At 36.0% G+C, this 17,513-nt stretch overlaps 1 protein-coding gene across 1 annotated transcript in view; it reads right to left on the minus strand.

The window, feature by feature from the left end:
- Unc79 (unc-79 subunit of NALCN channel complex) overlaps nucleotides 1-2,613 on the minus strand; it is a 231,959-nt gene extending 229,346 nt beyond the window's left edge. Inside the window, 2 exon segments of the mRNA XM_087195499.1 lie at nucleotides 1,471-1,591; nucleotides 2,301-2,613. Of these exon segments, the coding sequence (XP_087051625.1) occupies nucleotides 1,471-1,591; nucleotides 2,301-2,457 (278 nt within the window). The 5' untranslated portion in view covers nucleotides 2,458-2,613.
- Nucleotides 2,614-17,513: the final 14,900 nt, after the last annotated feature.

Genomic DNA, 17,513 nt, shown 5'->3' on the forward strand with positions numbered 1-17,513 from the left:
AAGCCACTTGAACAAGCTACTTTAACATGAGTTTCCCCAGTAAAATGCTATCACTTATGATTATATTCTAATGATCCATAAGAAAATGTAATTTTCATGTCTTGCAAACATAACTTCAGTATCCTAAATTTCTTAACTTTCTGGCACAATTACAAAGACCTAAGTAGCAAGCTCTGAAGTGCCAATTAGGGTCTCACAGTTTCTTTGCAAATGGAATTCATAAATGCTTCCTACTGAAAAGTGTCTTTCACCTTGAAAACTCTCAAAATTTGTAATAAAGATAGTGTTTCCCAATGAGAACGCTGACCTCAAAGATAAAAGGAGAATTCAAGAGAACAGAATCAGATGCATAAATTCATCTGATTATTACTGTGAAAAATGAATTAATTATTCCACTGTAATTTGAAAGAAAAGGGACATTTTCTAAAACAGGGTCATAAACTTACTATGTAAGTTTAACATCTATGTATCTGCTAATCAGAATCTCTTCAATCTAGAATAGGCACAGTGAGGATTCTAAAGATGAAAAAAGATCTTCCAAAGGATAAGGAAAACAAAGAGATGGGAACTGCACAGACTAGTACTGACTTGATATCATGAAATTGCTTTCTACCAAATATTCAGCCTGTCTGTCCACAGTAGACTGCTATATAGCTAAAAGGAACAATACCAAGTCAATTTATGTGCTTCCAAAATCAGATCTGAAGGGAGAAGATCATGGTGATGGAAGAGATCAAGCCTCAGAATTTAATGAAAAGAGAAATGTTCTTCTTACTCCTTTAACATTATTTCACCAAATAACTAAGCCTTTACTGGAAAGGTTCATCCTTGCTCAAATGTCCTCATAAGAAGTGTGAAGAAAGCCAAAGGGCTCCTCAAGTCTCTACCTTGCAATAAAAGTGGACAGTATAAAAAGAGCTCCTATGTTTTTGTTTCCCTGTCCTCCACAGAATTCAGTGTTAATTGTAAAGCATGTTGAACACATGAAGTGTTACACAGATTAAAAATAACTGTTATTATTAATAACTGTTCATACTAGTAATGAATCTAAAATGCCACATAATTATGATTTTCTTTTAGATCAAAAGTATGCCCTTTTCTTAATTTTAAGCAATATAGGCTCTTCTTTTTCCAGTACCGGGGATTAAACTCAGGACCTTGCGCTTGTAGGCTCTTCTTTTAATCCTACACTGTACTAGTGCCAATCAGAGAACCTTATCTTTTATAGATCTCTTAAAAAGACATTGAACTGAGGAAAGCAGGCAACAGCCAAGCAACCCATTTTTCCAGATAGGCCTGAGGTCTAATCTGCTATATACACCCCGAGGACTGGAGTCCAGACTCTTCTGGCAGAGCACTAGAAAATGTAATGCCCTTCAAAACTAGCACTTCAATAAAAATTTAGACCCCAAAAAATTCAACAGTACTACCTAATAATTCTCTCAAAGTAGAGGATATTTTAAGGCTTACCTTAACAAGGTCTGAGAAAAGTATTTCAGGGTGTTTGCAATATCTGTTCCTGATGGTACAGGATAAATGTTGTGAAGAACCCGGTTATGATATTCCTGCAAGTACCGGATCTTGGAAGCAACTAAATAAAAGCAAGAAAAATAAAAAAGAAAAAGAAGAAGAATCATCTTGTATGTATTAGGCATACATTTTTTTAATGATTACATACAGGAAATTTAATAAGTATTTTAAAGAACATAGGTAAATTTTTACTGGAATTTCATGATAGAAACAATTACCAAAGACTTAATTTCTTATAATGTATTCAGCACACAAAATTATTTTAGCTAGCTGGTTTAATATCCTATCCACAAATTATCCATTACTTTTTTAATCACTAAGAAAAGCAATACTCCAACCATTTTCTTGCCCCCAAATTAGTTTATTACTAGAAAAATAATAATAGATATAAATCTCTGTCACTAGAGAGTTATATTTAATATTGCTTAACTAAAATTAAAGGAGAAAACTTGAAGGTCTTTCAAAATTACTCTAAAAATCCTTTTAAAAAATAAGGAGTCCATTATATAACAGCATTAATTGAAATCAGATTTTGAACTCAATAAATGATTATGAAATGCTTCAACTGTATGAATATGCTAAGAATAGATTAATTTGCTGAGTATTAAGAGTGCAATGATTGTGCAGTAATAAAGACACAAAAAAAGTCACATTTTTCTTCCAAGGAATTCTATAAATTAGGACACTTCCTAACAGCTTTCTGAGCTTAACCGCCCAGATCTCAAGATTCAGGAGGGCCTAAATTGGTTTATTTACCCTCCTAGACCTACCTGGAGTCACCAGCATTGTCCACATTCCTGACCTGACCTTTGACCTGGCTGTAGTGAATGGCCCAGTTCTAGTCATTCCTCTTTGCAAATCCCAAGGAGCCATGATGATCAACGTCTCTCTGGTCTCCTCTTCCACAGAGTTCTCAATACTGTCCATTTGTCCTTTCAATCTTTAAGGCTACCAAGGGAGCCTTTTAGGCGGTATGGCTCACTGTCAGCAGTTAACAGAAGACAGATCAAGTCCTGGAGAAGCAAGGCCTTGCTGTTCCCAATAGCCCAAGGAAATAAGCTCTTAGATGCATTCTAACTGAAATTCTGGCTTAAACAACTTTTAAGAAGTCAAAATGCTCTTGATAGATGTGGGATGTAGTATCACCAAAAGATAAAATATCAGAACTGGGAAAATCTTAAAGACTTTCCCATAATCATTTCATTAAAGATGGGGGAAATGAGGCACACAGGTAGGCAATGGCAGAGCTAGACTAGCACTTAGATTTCCTGATTCTCAACCCAGTGCTTTCCACTATGACACACTCTTGAGTACAATTCTGAAATGAAGTCAACATGCATATAGTAAATGTTCACTGCATGACATCACAGCAATTTTTAGCAGTTATTAGGTTATTCATCGATTCTAAAACCTACATATACCATCTGTCAGATTTGCTTTTCTATATGGTTAGCATTTTCTCATAAAAATGTCCAGACTGCAGATGATAATATCTTGAGTTTGTATAGCAAATCAGCTCTGGAGAAAGCAACAAGTTTATATCCATTGTCTCAACTTCCTAAGTGTTTATTTGTAAATAACTTCTCCTGTACAAGGTATAAGTAGGTGATACTTGAAAATATATCAATTATATAATCTACAAAAATCCATTTTCTTCTCAGTGTTTTTCATCTGCTGTTCATCATAGTTTTTAAAAACATATTACAAGGAACCCCCACATTAAAACTCCAACTTTCAAATATCTGAGATTTTTGCTAAGCCAGCATAGGCTCTCTGCTCACCCACTATGACAGTAATGTTTTGTTACTGTGACTTTTCTCAAGTTTTAATCCCCAGAAGGTTTCCACAGAGTGTTTCAGAAATAACCATTAATCATTCCATCACCTAGAAAAAGAGTTGATGATAGTGCAGGATGTGGACAATAAGCTCAAATGAAAGGAAAAATCAGAAATTCCCCAATAGGATGATTTGCTTAAAATTCAAGAGCTATAAAACTGTCACTACACAATGATTGCAACCATTCAAAGATGTTTGTGAAAAGAATGGATGTTCTTTTTTTAGTTACTTTTGAGAAAATGCAGTAATAGCTCCTTTCAGTGGATCTCCAAACATGCACGGGAAAGCAGAGACCAGAATCATTTTCTTCTTTGAGATCTTCTAATACACAACTTTGAGATCTTACAAATTCACATGGTATTGTCTCTGTTTACTTACCTGTTTATTTTTCTATACCATGTTGTAAATTTTTTGAAGGCAGAAGCTGTGTCTTACTCATCTCTCTGTCCTAACTCCTACATTCTGTCTGGCACTTAGTAAGTACTTGATATATTCACAGGAGTAAATGAACAAATGAATTAATATTTTTATGATAGTATTTCATTTTGTTTTATATACATATATATGTACACAGTACACACATGTATGCATATATCTATAATAGATTATGGATTATTTACCTGTCATGTCAGATACCTAGTAGGTACTCAATAAATTATTAATGAATGGGGGGAGAAAGAGGGGAGAAAAAGAGGAAGAAAATGGAGAGTTATCATGAAAGACAATTTACAGAACAGGTTGGAAAAAATATTCAAGCTAATTTGTGCATTGCTATTTTGTGCAAATGCAACAAAATCTCAGCAGTCCTAGATACGTCTTTCATGTTTTCAACTATTGAGAACAGCCAGAAAGGTCCCTGGCAAGTAGTAATAGCAATTGTGCTAAAGATGTGATGAAACTCATTGGCATTTCAACCTTGCGCACAAGAGATGGTCATCTGACCGGTCAGTATGCCCACATGAGCACCCAACAGCCTCATCAAAACACAGAGTTCTAATTCTTAACTTTACTTACACACACACACACACACACACACACACACACACACACCTGACTCTTGCTGCAGAGACTCAGATCTGCCAGGATGGATATATACAAATGACTTTCAACTTCAGATGCCCCTCAGTATGTTTCTCTCGTAATCTTCATCTTCTCTCTTCAACTACATTTACATGCTCTTCAGAGGTGTCCCCTATGGCCACCCTTTTCCTTATATGTACTTTAAAAAGCCATTTGTTATAGACTGAATTGTGTTTCCCTAAAATTCATATGTTGTAACTCTGACCTCATCGTGTGATTGTACTTAGAAATAAAGCCTTTAAAGAGGTGACTAAGTTAAATTGAAACCATTATGGTGGCATTCCCTAAATTCAATCTGTCTGGTGTTCTTACAAGAAATGATTAGGACACTCAAGAAGGCATTGGGAATGCAAGTGCACAGAGGAAAGGCCAAGTGAGGACAGGTAAGAAGGTGGCCATTTACAAGCCAAGAAGAGAAGACTCCAGAGAAACCAAACTTGCCAACACCTTGTTCTTGGTATGCAACTCTGTCTAGGATGCTTTTGTGGTGATTAAGCTAACAAATATGCTGTCACAGAAGAAATTCTTTAAGTAAGAGTTAAGAGTATGAGCTCTGACCAATAAAATTAATTTTTCTTTTGGTACCGGGGATCAAACTTGGGTCCTTGCACTTGCGAGGCAGGCGGCAGAACCACTGAGCTAAATCTCCGGCCCAATAAAATTAATTTTTAAAAGAAGAGTATGAGCTCTGCAACCAACCAGTTCCGAATTAAGATGTTGGCTCCATCGCTACTTAACCTCAGTTTCCTCATCTGTAAAATAGGGATAACTGTATCAACTTCAAAGGGCTATTGTGAATAATATTATCAGTTATTGTGCAAATTCCTTAGCAGAGTACTAGTACATCCTCAATATATGGAAGATATCAAAAGCCTTTCCTTTTCCTATCAAACATTAATCCCATCACAGGAGCTTCCATCTATCATCTGTCCTTCCTACATCATTAATTTCTTCCTCTTAACTAAATCATTCTCACTAGCACTCAAACAGCCTCTAGGATCTCTTTTGTCAAAAGAATTCAAACAAAAAAGCCTTCCTTTTGACTTTCCATTTCCCCCCAGCTACTGGCCTCTGCCTTCAAAGCCAAGATGTTTTAAGAGTTGTGTACACATTCTCATCTCTCCCTCGCTTATTCTTTCTTCCACTCTCCAGACTGACTTCCACCTCTACCACTGCACTGAATCTGCTTTCCCTTTGATCTAAAGCCTCCAGATCACCAAACCCAATGGGCATTTCCCAGCCATCCATCATTTTACTAGACATTTCACCACATCCATAGAATCAGTCAACCCCTCCCTCTTTCTTGAAACTCTCTCCCCTTGGCTTCTCTGACACCACACCTTCCTCTGGAAAGTATCCCTTCCGAAATGCTTTGCCACCTCCCCCACTACTTGAAGTTTTAAATATTGGAATTCATTTGGCCTCATTCATTCCTTTCTCTCAATATTCTTTCTTGGGCAACTCTGTTCATCCACATAGCTGTCAGTACTACCCATGGGCCATCCCAGATGCACATGTCTTTTGAGTAACAGACCTCACCTACTCAATTTCTCCACGTGGGAATCTTATAGATACCTCAAAATAAACATGTCCAACATGGAATACAATGGACCCTTGAGTTACAACTGGCCTGACATATGAACAGTTTGGGTTACAACTGGAATTTTAGTTTTAACTTACAACCAAAGTCTTGAGTTACAACCTGAATGCCAACCACTTATGCTTCCACATGGTCTCAGATGCAGATTTAACCCTTAAAGGGCTCTGGAAGGAACATTTCAACATCCTTACCTGTGTGGAGTTAATTGAGAAATCTTGGGCCAATGTCTCTCTAGGGACACTGAGATCTGCCTGTACACAGGAGAAAGACTTTGAAGGCTGTGTAGAGGAGCCTGAGCCTTCAATTGACCAACCTGAGTTACAACCAGCCCTCTTGAATGAATTCAGTTTGTAAGTCAAGGGTTCATTTTACTTTCTTCCCTACACAAAGAAACTTTCCCCACCATTTGCATACTCTAGCAAGTCATTCATGCCAAGTGCTCTGAAAACCACCTTTATATCCTCACTTCTTTTCCCTAATCAAATCAATCAGTAAGTCCTTGTCAATGCTATCATTAGTAAACATCTCCCAGCTGTTTTCTGTTCCTCCTCTTCACTCACATTACTTAGCACCATCATTTCCTGATGGACTTTAAAAGCCTCCTAACTTATCCTCTGGACTCTCTTGCCGCTCTAGTTCTTTCTCCTCAGAGCATCCAGAAATCTTTTAAACTTTTAAAACTGCTTCACTTAACCCTCTGCTTAAAAATTCTTCAGTGGCTGGTCATTGCTCTCTGAATAAAATCCAAAATCCTTCATACAAGGTCCCAGCCTCTCCTCCTATAGACTTTATCCCTCTGGAGAGAGACCAATTGGCCCTTAGCCAGTGTTTTAACACACAAAGCTATTTTTTTCCCTAAAAACCTTTATGTATGTTCATCCCTCTAGTTTCTAGAGTGCTTGTCTCTCCACATCATTTTGTCTAGCTACTACTCATACTTCAGAGCTGACTTTACCTGTCACTGCCTCATGGATGTCTTTGCTGACTTCCTTCTTTTAAATTGCTTCTCTGATCCCTAACCCTATTTTTCTCTGTTAAAATAACCTATTCAGCTTTTTTTCACAGTAGTTCATGTAATTTGTAATTATACATTTATTTTGGTGACTGTTTACTCTCTCTTCTAAGTGGACAGTGATCTCAGAGAACTGTATCTCTTGCTACTGTTGTAGATCCCCAGGGCCTTGTGAGAACTGTATCTGTTGCCTTCCTAGTAAGGAGGAAAAGAAGACAGGCAGAGTAGGAGACCGTGACTTTTTTGCAATAATTAACCTTTGTTTCTTTAGAAGAGAAAACCAACTATTAAAGCTATAATGAAAATGAAGACAATTAGGGTCTAAGAAGTGATTCTTTTTACCATCCCTGAGCGAAATCTAATCTCTGCTTTCTGCTACTTTATTTTACTGCTACTTTACTCCACGTCCTACCACTACCATTACTTTCTTTCTTTCTTTCTTCCTTCCTTTCTTTCTTTCTTTTTTTTTCTTTCTTTCGTTTTAAAGACAGGGTCTCTCTATGTAGTTCAGGCTGGTCTTGAACTCACTATGTACCAGGCTGGCCTTGAACTTGTGGCAATCCTCCTGCTTTAGCCTTCCAAGTGCTGGGATTACAGCTTATCATTTCTTAGAAGGTTTTGCTACATTTTTGAGAGAAGACACTATAAAAGCAAAATTTAAGTGATATTTATAAAAATATTTTAACAATATCAGTGTCATGATATACGAGTTTTAATTCTTTTTTCTTTAAATCTTAAGCACTTTCCTATGTCACTAAATATTTTAAAAGTGATCCATTCTTATTTTTAAAATTTAATCATCTATGCTCATTATCATGAAAGCAAAAAAAACAATCCCATAAACATAATGAAGACTATAAAAATTACCTTAAGGCCCACTACTCAGAGACAATATAATTAATATTTTTGTGTGTTACCCTCCTAGAAAATTTTCTCTACATAACTATACATTTAGAAAAATAGCGTGAATGGTATATAGTTTTAGAATCTGTTTCCTTTCTTTCTGTATCAGAAACACATTCAACATCATTTTAATCACTTTATAATTCTTTTTGAAGTGACTAACAATTTATTTCATTAATCATCTATTTGTGAGATGTGGGTTATTTTTTGCTATTCTATTCAATACTGTAAAGAATATCCTTTTTAAAAAATACATGTCTTTAATAATTTCCTTAGAATAAGTTTTCATTTATGGAACTGCTAAGTCAAATAGAAAATATACATTTTAAAGCTTTTGGGAAGAACTAAGAAATTGTCCTTCAGAAAAGCAGTATTTATTTACATACCAACAGGTATATATCATTAAGCATGAATAATAATATTTATTGAGTATGCACTATGTTAAAGATGCTGTATTTACATCATTTTTAACTTTCTGCAATAACTGTAATTATCATTTCCGTTTATAGCTGAATAAACCAAAGCTTAAAAACAGTGACTTGCCCTAAGACTACTAAATGGTAGAACTGACAGTTTAAGTGGCTGTGAGCCATGATTTTCCATAGACCACACTGTTTTCTAAAATTTTTACACTAGTTTAATAATATTCAATTATATGAATCTACCATGAAGTACTAATCCTTCCCCTAACCTACTCTTTAATATTTAGATTGTTTCTACTGTCTTATTAGGTATCTTATAGAGAACAGATGAACTACTATATTAAATTTCTGTTTGTTTTTCAAAACATGTCTATTTCACTAGTCCTGACCCTCCCCCCTGGTACCAGGGATGGAACTCAGAGACCTTGCACTTGTGAGGCAGGTGCAGTGCCACTGAGCTAAATCCCCAGGCCCCAATCCTTTTTTTGAAAAATCAAATCACTTTCATCTTTCAAGGCCCACCTTAAGAGCCACATCATTTATGAAGCCTTCCAATTGACTCCAAGTGTTATCGATAGTTCCCTTTTCTGACTACCCAGAGCACGACTCATCTGCCTCCTAAATTTTATCACTTCATTATACAAACAAGTCACTTATTATAAGCTATTCTGGATGATTCCAAATTAGGTTCATGTTTGCAAATCCAGCTTCCCTAACAACACTTCAAGATCCTTAAAGACAGAACTATCTTACAATTCATTTGTAACTCCTTTATAAATGTGTCACAATGCCAGGTACATAGCAGTAGCAGTAAAACAGTGGTTGAAATGAATTGAAAGTTTAAATGTCAACTAGGTTATGTCCCACTGACAGCCTTTAAAAAATTTAATAAACTCTAATATCATTTACACTAATAATTCCCAGGTAAAATCTATTGAATAATATGTATATAATGTATTGTTTTTCATGGATTATTTCTTCTGTCTCATTCTAAAAGGTACCTTGCCCTTCAGAGCACATTGGATGGAGCATGAGTTCCTACCTACAGCTATGTGTGAACTCAAGCAAACAATTTAATATCTCTGAGCCTCAGGGGTTCTTGTTTGTTCTGTTATGATTTGCATGAGAAATTAAAATTGTACTTCCCCAACATTCTTTGCCAATGCTGGTAATTAATGTTGCAGATCTGATAGTATATGTTCTAATTCCATCTTATTATTACTGGCTGCTTCTTATACTACATAACATCTAAGAAATGATGGATTTGCTGTTGTCCTCTTTTCAGCCATTTTATAATCATGAATAAAAGTATCTGGACATATTTCTCAAATTTGGATTGCTCTAACTATTCATCACAATGATTTAAGTAAAAATTATGCCAGATATTACTCTGTGTGTGTGTGTGTGTGTGTGTGTGTGTGTGTGTGTTGGGAATTAAACCCAGGGCCTTTGCACTGAACTACATCCTCAGCTCCCTTCTTTGTTTTTTGTTTTTTGTTTTTAGATAGGGTCTGGTTAAGTCACTAAGTTACCCAGGTTAGGCTCAAAATTCTCCTGCCTCAATCTCCCACAGTAGCTTGATACTTTTTAAATTTCTTCCCCCGATTAGAAGATTAGTAAGGAATCAGACATCCTCCTTAATTACCAGTACATATCTGTCTTTATGCACTACTTCTGTGTCTCTCATGTCCAATAGATTCTACTTATTAGTCCTAATGATTCAGATTAGAAATCATCTCTAGGATCTACTCTCTTCTCCATCCACACTGACATCACCTTAATCAAAGTTTACACAACCTCTTTCCTAGCTTAATTGCTGCTGTGACCAGACTGACTCCCTTCTGATCCTTTTCCACATTATATCCAGAGTAATCTTTCTAAAATTCAAATTTTCATCATTTTTTTGTTGGTTGAGACCCAATACTATATGGAACCCAGCAAAAACTGTCCTTTGCTCACCTGTCAAGCTTCATCTTCTGCTCTTTGCCTTGTGTGCCATGCTTCTACAAACTCAGAAAAGTTCCAACTCACAGTGCTCATGGTCATCCATGGTTTTGCACACACTTTCTGCTACAGGAATGCAATCTATACTTCTCTGCCTGGGCAACTACTAAGAATTCTTCAAAGCTTCTCCTTTATGTAACCAACCTTCCCTACCGCTGCTGCATTAGATGTAGCTCCTCAGCATTTCCATAGCACCGAGGGCTTCCCTCTGTCATGACACTTATCACTGCATTAACTGTTAACTCAATGGCTGTCTCTTCAACTGGATGTTCAGAAGTACCTCTTTATTTTTTCTTACCCAGCATTAAATTACTGTCTAGTCTTAAATAAATGTTAGTTGGCTGGCTGGATGGATGGATGGAAGGATGTGTCATATAACTCATGGTACAACAAAGCAGTCTAGAATTTATATTCTTTTCACTGACTACTTTGGGACCTTAGATATGACACTAAAATTTTCTCTGCCTCCTCTTCCTACTATTTATAGAAATAATAGTTTCTTTTATAAGAACTACCTGTGTCACTTGCTTCTCAATTCCACCACTATCCATTTTGGGGCATGGAGGTCATCTAGCTGAAAGGTGACTGAATAGGTGAGAATGGAACCATATCCAATAAGATAAAGTGAGACCAAAGAGCATTTAAGAGTCAGAGGACCAGACAAAGAGCCCTTCTCTAAGGAACTAACTGTGAGAAACCAAGCATGGCCTCCCAGTCCTAGGATGGTATGTGCTCCAGTCTCATCCTGACCTGCTCAGAGAACATTCAGAGAAGAAACACAAAAACATTCTTTATTTTCTGAGGCAGTCTGACTGCAGATTAGAGCTGTGAATCTCTTGGCACAGGGAAGTGAGACACCCTTTAGATGGCCATACAATTGGGAAGGACTTGTTGGAAACAATAATCTTAGGAGGAGAAGTAGATAATGTACAGGGCTTAGAACAGCTATAACGGGCCTATTCTACTCAGAATGAGTTGGGCTATCTTCCTCTGTAAGATAAGGACCTCTGACTTGGCAAACAGTGCCCAAGTTACCCTAAAGGAGGACACCAATCACCCAGGGTCAGTGTCACTACCTATCTCCTTCCATTTTTTCTCTTTTTTCCTTCAATATTTAAAGCAAATTTTATTCATATTATTCTACTTATAAATATTTCAGTATATTCTTTACCTAATGAAGACATTTATAATATAATCACACTATTATTACCACACCACAAAATTAACAAATAAATCCCTTGGTATCAGGAGCCAAGCAAGATTTTAAAGGGTATTTTCACAATTCTAGATACACCCCCCTTCCCCATTCCCTCCCAGAATCACAGCCAGAATTCCCACTCACCGGGCCCCTAAGGAAGATCACAAAAAATACAGGCCTTGTAGTTTCTGTATTTCCATTTCTGGCCCCACATTCAGCTTCCCCAGACCTTTCATCATTTGCTCCATTATACACCTACAATTTTCTGCAGCTACTACAAAAGTCATCTCAGCTCTCTTCCCTACCCCATCCCCAACAATGAGAGCTTTCCATACATTAAAAATTCATTTCACATATGGAAAAATAGAGGAACCAAGAGTCTATGTATATAGAAAATTAAAAGAGCCACAACTAAAACTAATACCCAGATTTTATGTGAATTCTGGCTCTTCTACTTACTAACTATAAGAATTTAATAAAGTAATAAACTTCTCTTAGACTCAGTTTCTTAATCTATAAAATGAGGGTAATGATATGCATCTCACTGGGTTGCTACAAGAATTTTAAAATATTACATGTATCAACTACTTAGCACCCTGAGTAGTACATAGCAGATAATAAATTACTACCATAATTAGCCACTATATGTGGGTTCTTCTCCTTTTCCTTTCTCAATCCAAAGCTCTGTCACTTAAAATGGAGTAAGCTGTGGAGTAAGGAAAACAGAGTAGTGATCGTATATCAAAAAATCAAGTATAACTTCTTTCTCTCTCTTTCTTTCTCTTTCTCTCACTCTCTCCCTCTCTTTCACTCCTTTCCTTCCCTCTACTCTCTCCCTTCTTCCCTTTCTCCTCTCCCCTCTCTTTTTGCTCTTTCCCTTGTAGTGTCTGATACTAAAATTCTGTTATATAGTCAAAGACTGACATTTTTAAGAATAATAAATAAAAACAGTTAACAATAAAGAAATTCAGAATGAAGATGTGGGGACAACAAAGCTACAAAGTACTGTCTGGAAGTTTTAGCAGAGAAGCAGAGTTCTTTACAAATTCTTGATCAAAGAATGTTACTCTTTTAAGGAAGGTCAACCTCTCTCACCAAAAGCAAAACTTCACAAAAGATATAAATGAAAGATGAGGAGAAAGGATACACATAGGTAGAGAGCCAAACAGTCCAAAGGATGTCAGATGTCACACAGTACCTTGTTTCACTGTTCCAAATATTTGCCTATTGACATAGATATTCTTTATTCAGTTTTATTTCCAAATGGCAAACTTTACCTTGTACTTTCAATAGGCAGGAAAGGTTAGCAAAGAACACCTCTGTTCTTTGGCAAGTAATTCCAATAATACCATCACCACCACCATCAACATCATCCACATCATCATTAAATATTACATTTGTACAACCATTTACATCTTCAAAGTACTTCTACATAGATTATTCAATTAAGTTTTTGAGCATTTAACTTGTGAAAAGTAGTATGTCAGGAGTTGTAGAGAATATTTTAGATATTAAGCAACAAATTAAACAAAAGGAAAAGAACGGATATCAGTGTTCTTATTCATTCATCACACATTGATTGACTAGGCATTTTGAGGTGCTAATAAATCAACAATAAATAAACCATAATTCTCAACCTCTAGAAAGTCACAATAACCACAAATAATTCTAAATTTTGATGTCTACTGCATGTTAGTGAACATAAAAACAATGATTATATTGTTATTATTTCCTTTCCTTTCCACTGAGAAAACTCCAATTTACAGAGAATAAGGAATTTGCCCAAGGTCACATAAGAGGTAAATAGCAGTGTCACTTTCTGATATAGCATCTACAAAGAGAAACACTTGAACTAGTTGTGGCCCACTGCACATTTTTAGCACATTAAAAATACACATATACATAAACTCATCCAATTAGCTTTCACACATGAATTAGTAAGACCTAATTACTTGACAATTGGGAAAAGTCTAAGCACAGAAACACTTCATTGGCCAGAGACAGGGTATATGCAATTAAAAGAGGAAGAGGAGAACTTAAGACAAAAGAGAAGGTTTTTTTTTCTGTTTTCTGACCAGTATTGGTTAGGGAACTCTATGTAGCAGCTTTGAAAGTCAAATTCATTTCGTGATGTGATGGATAAAGTAATAAGGCAGTAAATTTTCTTCAAGCTCAGTGTTTATTGTACATTAGTAATTATTTGAAATGGAATATAAAGTTCTATTATACTTTGAGGCAATCAGATTATGTTATGGAAACTTATTTTAAAATTTACTGTCAACTTTCTCAAGATCAAGATTTTGAAATGAAAGAATGAGTCCAAATTTTAAGCACTTCCCAACCCATCAAAAGGGTGACTCACAAGTTTTTACTTTCTAACTGATATGACAACACATCTAAATACGGTACTTGAAACTTCAAGGAGAAGGGGAAACAAAAGCATTACTGGTCTGTTCAAGCAAGTATAAACCTGGACATACAGACTTAGCAAATGAAAACTACAAAATGCTTTGTTTTCTTGTTTCTAAAGCTCTCTATTTATAAAATCATAGATTTTTGAAGAACTAAGGCACTATTTGATATAAATTCATTAATTTGAGAGACACCAGGACTGATGACTATGAATTGTTTTTTAAGTTTTACAGCTAAGTTCAATACTCAAGACATATTTGAATTATGAACCATCTACCCAATGTGGTTCAGTTTCAAAAGAAAACGATTGCACTGAAAATAAATTCTGCTCCCTAAGAAGATGCAGATATTCCAAAATTGCCTAAAAAGAAGTTGAATCGTAGCCAGCCACCACTGTCCTTAAATAGCTGGCTATGTGGATAACTTCTGGGGAATATTTGGGCTCCTGGTTTCTGGTGGAAGCGCAGTCTCTTCCATGCCAGTAATAAGGTCCAAGCAGACTTCATGACTGACCTGCATTAAAATCAGAAGTACTATGATTCAGAGCACACTACACAACACTCAAGAATAAATCAGTTCATCATACAACAAAAACAAAATTGAACATTAAATATAAAATTGTAGCTCTTTGAGGATTTTTTTTTAAGACTCCTAACTATAACTAGCACTTTTCTAGTGTTCACCATATACCAGGCAGAGGTCTAAGCACTTTACTCTTTTGACTTTTCCAAGCCTCACAATACTATAAACGGGTGCTAATTTTATTCCACTGTCATTATTTTCTAACAGATAAGAAAACTGAGAAAATTGTTATAAGTTTTAAAAATTCATTCAATGTATAATTTATTCTTTCACTTAGTCAGCAAATGTCTACTGAGGGTCAACCATGGCCAAATACTTAGAATAAAATAGTCCACAATGTAGTCATAGCCTCTGCTCTCATGGAGCAGACAGGAAAATAGGAAAAATGAACGAAAAGGACAATTAATTTTTTTTTTGGTACCAGGGATCAAACTCAGGCCCTTGCACATGTGAGGCAGGTGGCAGAACCACTGAGCTAAATCCCCGGCCCCAACAATTAATATTTTTAAAAGATCTATAAAGAAATATACAAGGAACTAAAGTAGAGAATGAAGATGAGGTTAAGGAATATCTTTTTTTACACAGAGGGGCCTTAAGTCTCTCAGAAGAGATTCTATTTAAGTAAGACTTTAAAGACAAAAAGATGCTAGACCTAATGAATTTGGAGAAAGAGGTTGAGACTACAAAGTAAAATAAAGCACACAAGAAATTTTTTTTAAATATGAAGAAAGGAAGAAGAGGCAACAAACAACATAACTGGAAACTTGAATGCCAATAAGTAAGTAGCAGCTGATTTGGCAGGCAAGAGAGAGTCAATTCCAGGCCAACAGCAAGGAACGGTAAGGACAAACAGATGTGCATCTCTGATGCTGTGGTATGGAGCAGCAGTAGAAGACGTGCAAAAAAAGGGATGAATGAAAAATGTCTAAGAGCTATTGGAACCCTAAATTCTCTCCCACACCTCACATCCCTAAGAGGATACCTCTTCCTAACTCAGCAGATCTGAAATTTATTGCTTAGAAAGAATATATATCAGAGGAACTCTGTAATGGAGTTACATTAAAGATGAGGGTAACCTACATAAACCAAGAGATTTTATATGAACTGTGAATGCTGAAAGCAGAGCTGAACCAACTCTGTCCCCTGACACCTAATAGCCAGACTCTCACCTTTCAGGCTAGAGATGGGAAGCTTCTTTTTTTTTCCCTCCCTCATTCTGTGAATCTGACCAAAGAGAAAAGATCTTAAAACAGTGACACCACAAGGTCCCCCAATAAATGGCCCACCAACATGCTCAGGTCATCTTCTTAGTCCAGTCCTTAATCATAAGTAGACAGTGAAGAATGGCCAGTCATCTAAAAAACAAGCCTCTAAATGTAGGATAGACCAGAATAAACAGAAAATCAATGTGGAGAAAAAGTCTATGTAGAAGAAGAAAATAAAAACCTTTTAAAAATTTGTTAGGACACTTACACATTAATGAATGTGGGCATGCTATGGGGAATGACATAGAGAAAACAAAAAAAAAGAAAGTTCTTGTATATTAAAAACACAATCCCAGAAATATTCATAGAAGGGCTAGAAGACACAGGTGAGGAAATTTCCTCAAAGTACAGCAAAAAGACAAAGTAAAGAAGAAATCATCAGTGCAGGAGATCTAATATCAGAATATCAGGATATGAGGAAAAGATAATAGGAAAACCAGAGAGATTAAAATCATTAAGAAAATTAAGAAATTTTTAGGTAGTGGCAGATTAAAAGGGTCCATCAAAATAAAACTAGGCATATCACAATGTTACTTCATTGCAAAACATCAGAAACTGGGGACAAAGAAAAGATTCTACATACTTCTAGATATTTTAACAACACTTAGGAAAGAACAGGAATCAAAATGGCCTTTGACTTTTCAAAAGCAACACTAGAAGCAAGACATTTATGAAATACCTTCAAATTCCTTAAAGTAAATTATTCCCAAAGTAGAAACCTATAGTCTGACAAACTCCAAATCAAGAATACAATCATATTCAGACATTCACATATGTATCCTTCCTCCTGGAAGAAAGAAAAACAGTTAAACAGCAGGCTTAGAGGGCAAAGAGCCAAGATCAGAAGTCTGTGGCCCAAAAGACAGACTGTTGAAAGTTGTCATCATCAAGAGTCCCACATCCTACACATTGTATTTTTTTTTATTCATTAAGTTTATTGGTACATTTTAGGTATACAATACAATGACATTCATCATTGAGAACTTGTACCTTTACATGATATATCTTGGTTCTTATTTTTTCCCCATTCTCCTGCCCTCCCTTCAACTCCTCCACCCTTCCCTATTTACAAATCCTTTGTTTCCATTTTTTTCATTTTCTCATATTTTTTTCCTTTCCCTTCTTTCTTTTCTCCTACCCCTCCCACTTCCCCTTCCCCTTTAGACCTTTTATCTGTTATATATTTTGAACCTTATCTACACTTCAAGTTTCTCACACCAGAGAAACTATTCGGCATTTACACATGTCCTATTTATTTCACTTAAGAGTATCACCTCAGTGTGCATCCATTTAGCTATAAATGTCTCTAGTTTCTCATTCGTTATGGCTGAGTAGTACTTCATTTTATATTTTTTAAAAATCTTCTTTGTCCAGTCTCCAGCTGATGGGCAATTGGGCTGTTTCCAAGTTTTAGCTATTACAAACTGTGCCACTATAAACATGGGTGCACATATATCGCTGTGCTATGATTCTTTTAATTCTTTTGGGAAGATACCCAGCAGGGGGATAGTTGGATCAAATGGGACCTCTAATCCTAGTTTTTTGAGACATCTCCATATTGACTTCCACAGTGGTTGCACCAGTCTGCATTCCCAACAATGGAGAAGGGTTCCTTTCTCCTCACAACCCCACCAGCATTTGTTGTTGACTGATTTCTTGATAGCAGTCA

The sequence above is a fragment of the Heterocephalus glaber genome, unplaced genomic scaffold, assembly GCF_053883595.1.
Source record: "Heterocephalus glaber isolate CG9 unplaced genomic scaffold, H.glaber_assembly_v1.0 deba00001608, whole genome shotgun sequence".
NCBI classification, from domain to species: Eukaryota; Metazoa; Chordata; class Mammalia; order Rodentia; family Bathyergidae; genus Heterocephalus; species Heterocephalus glaber.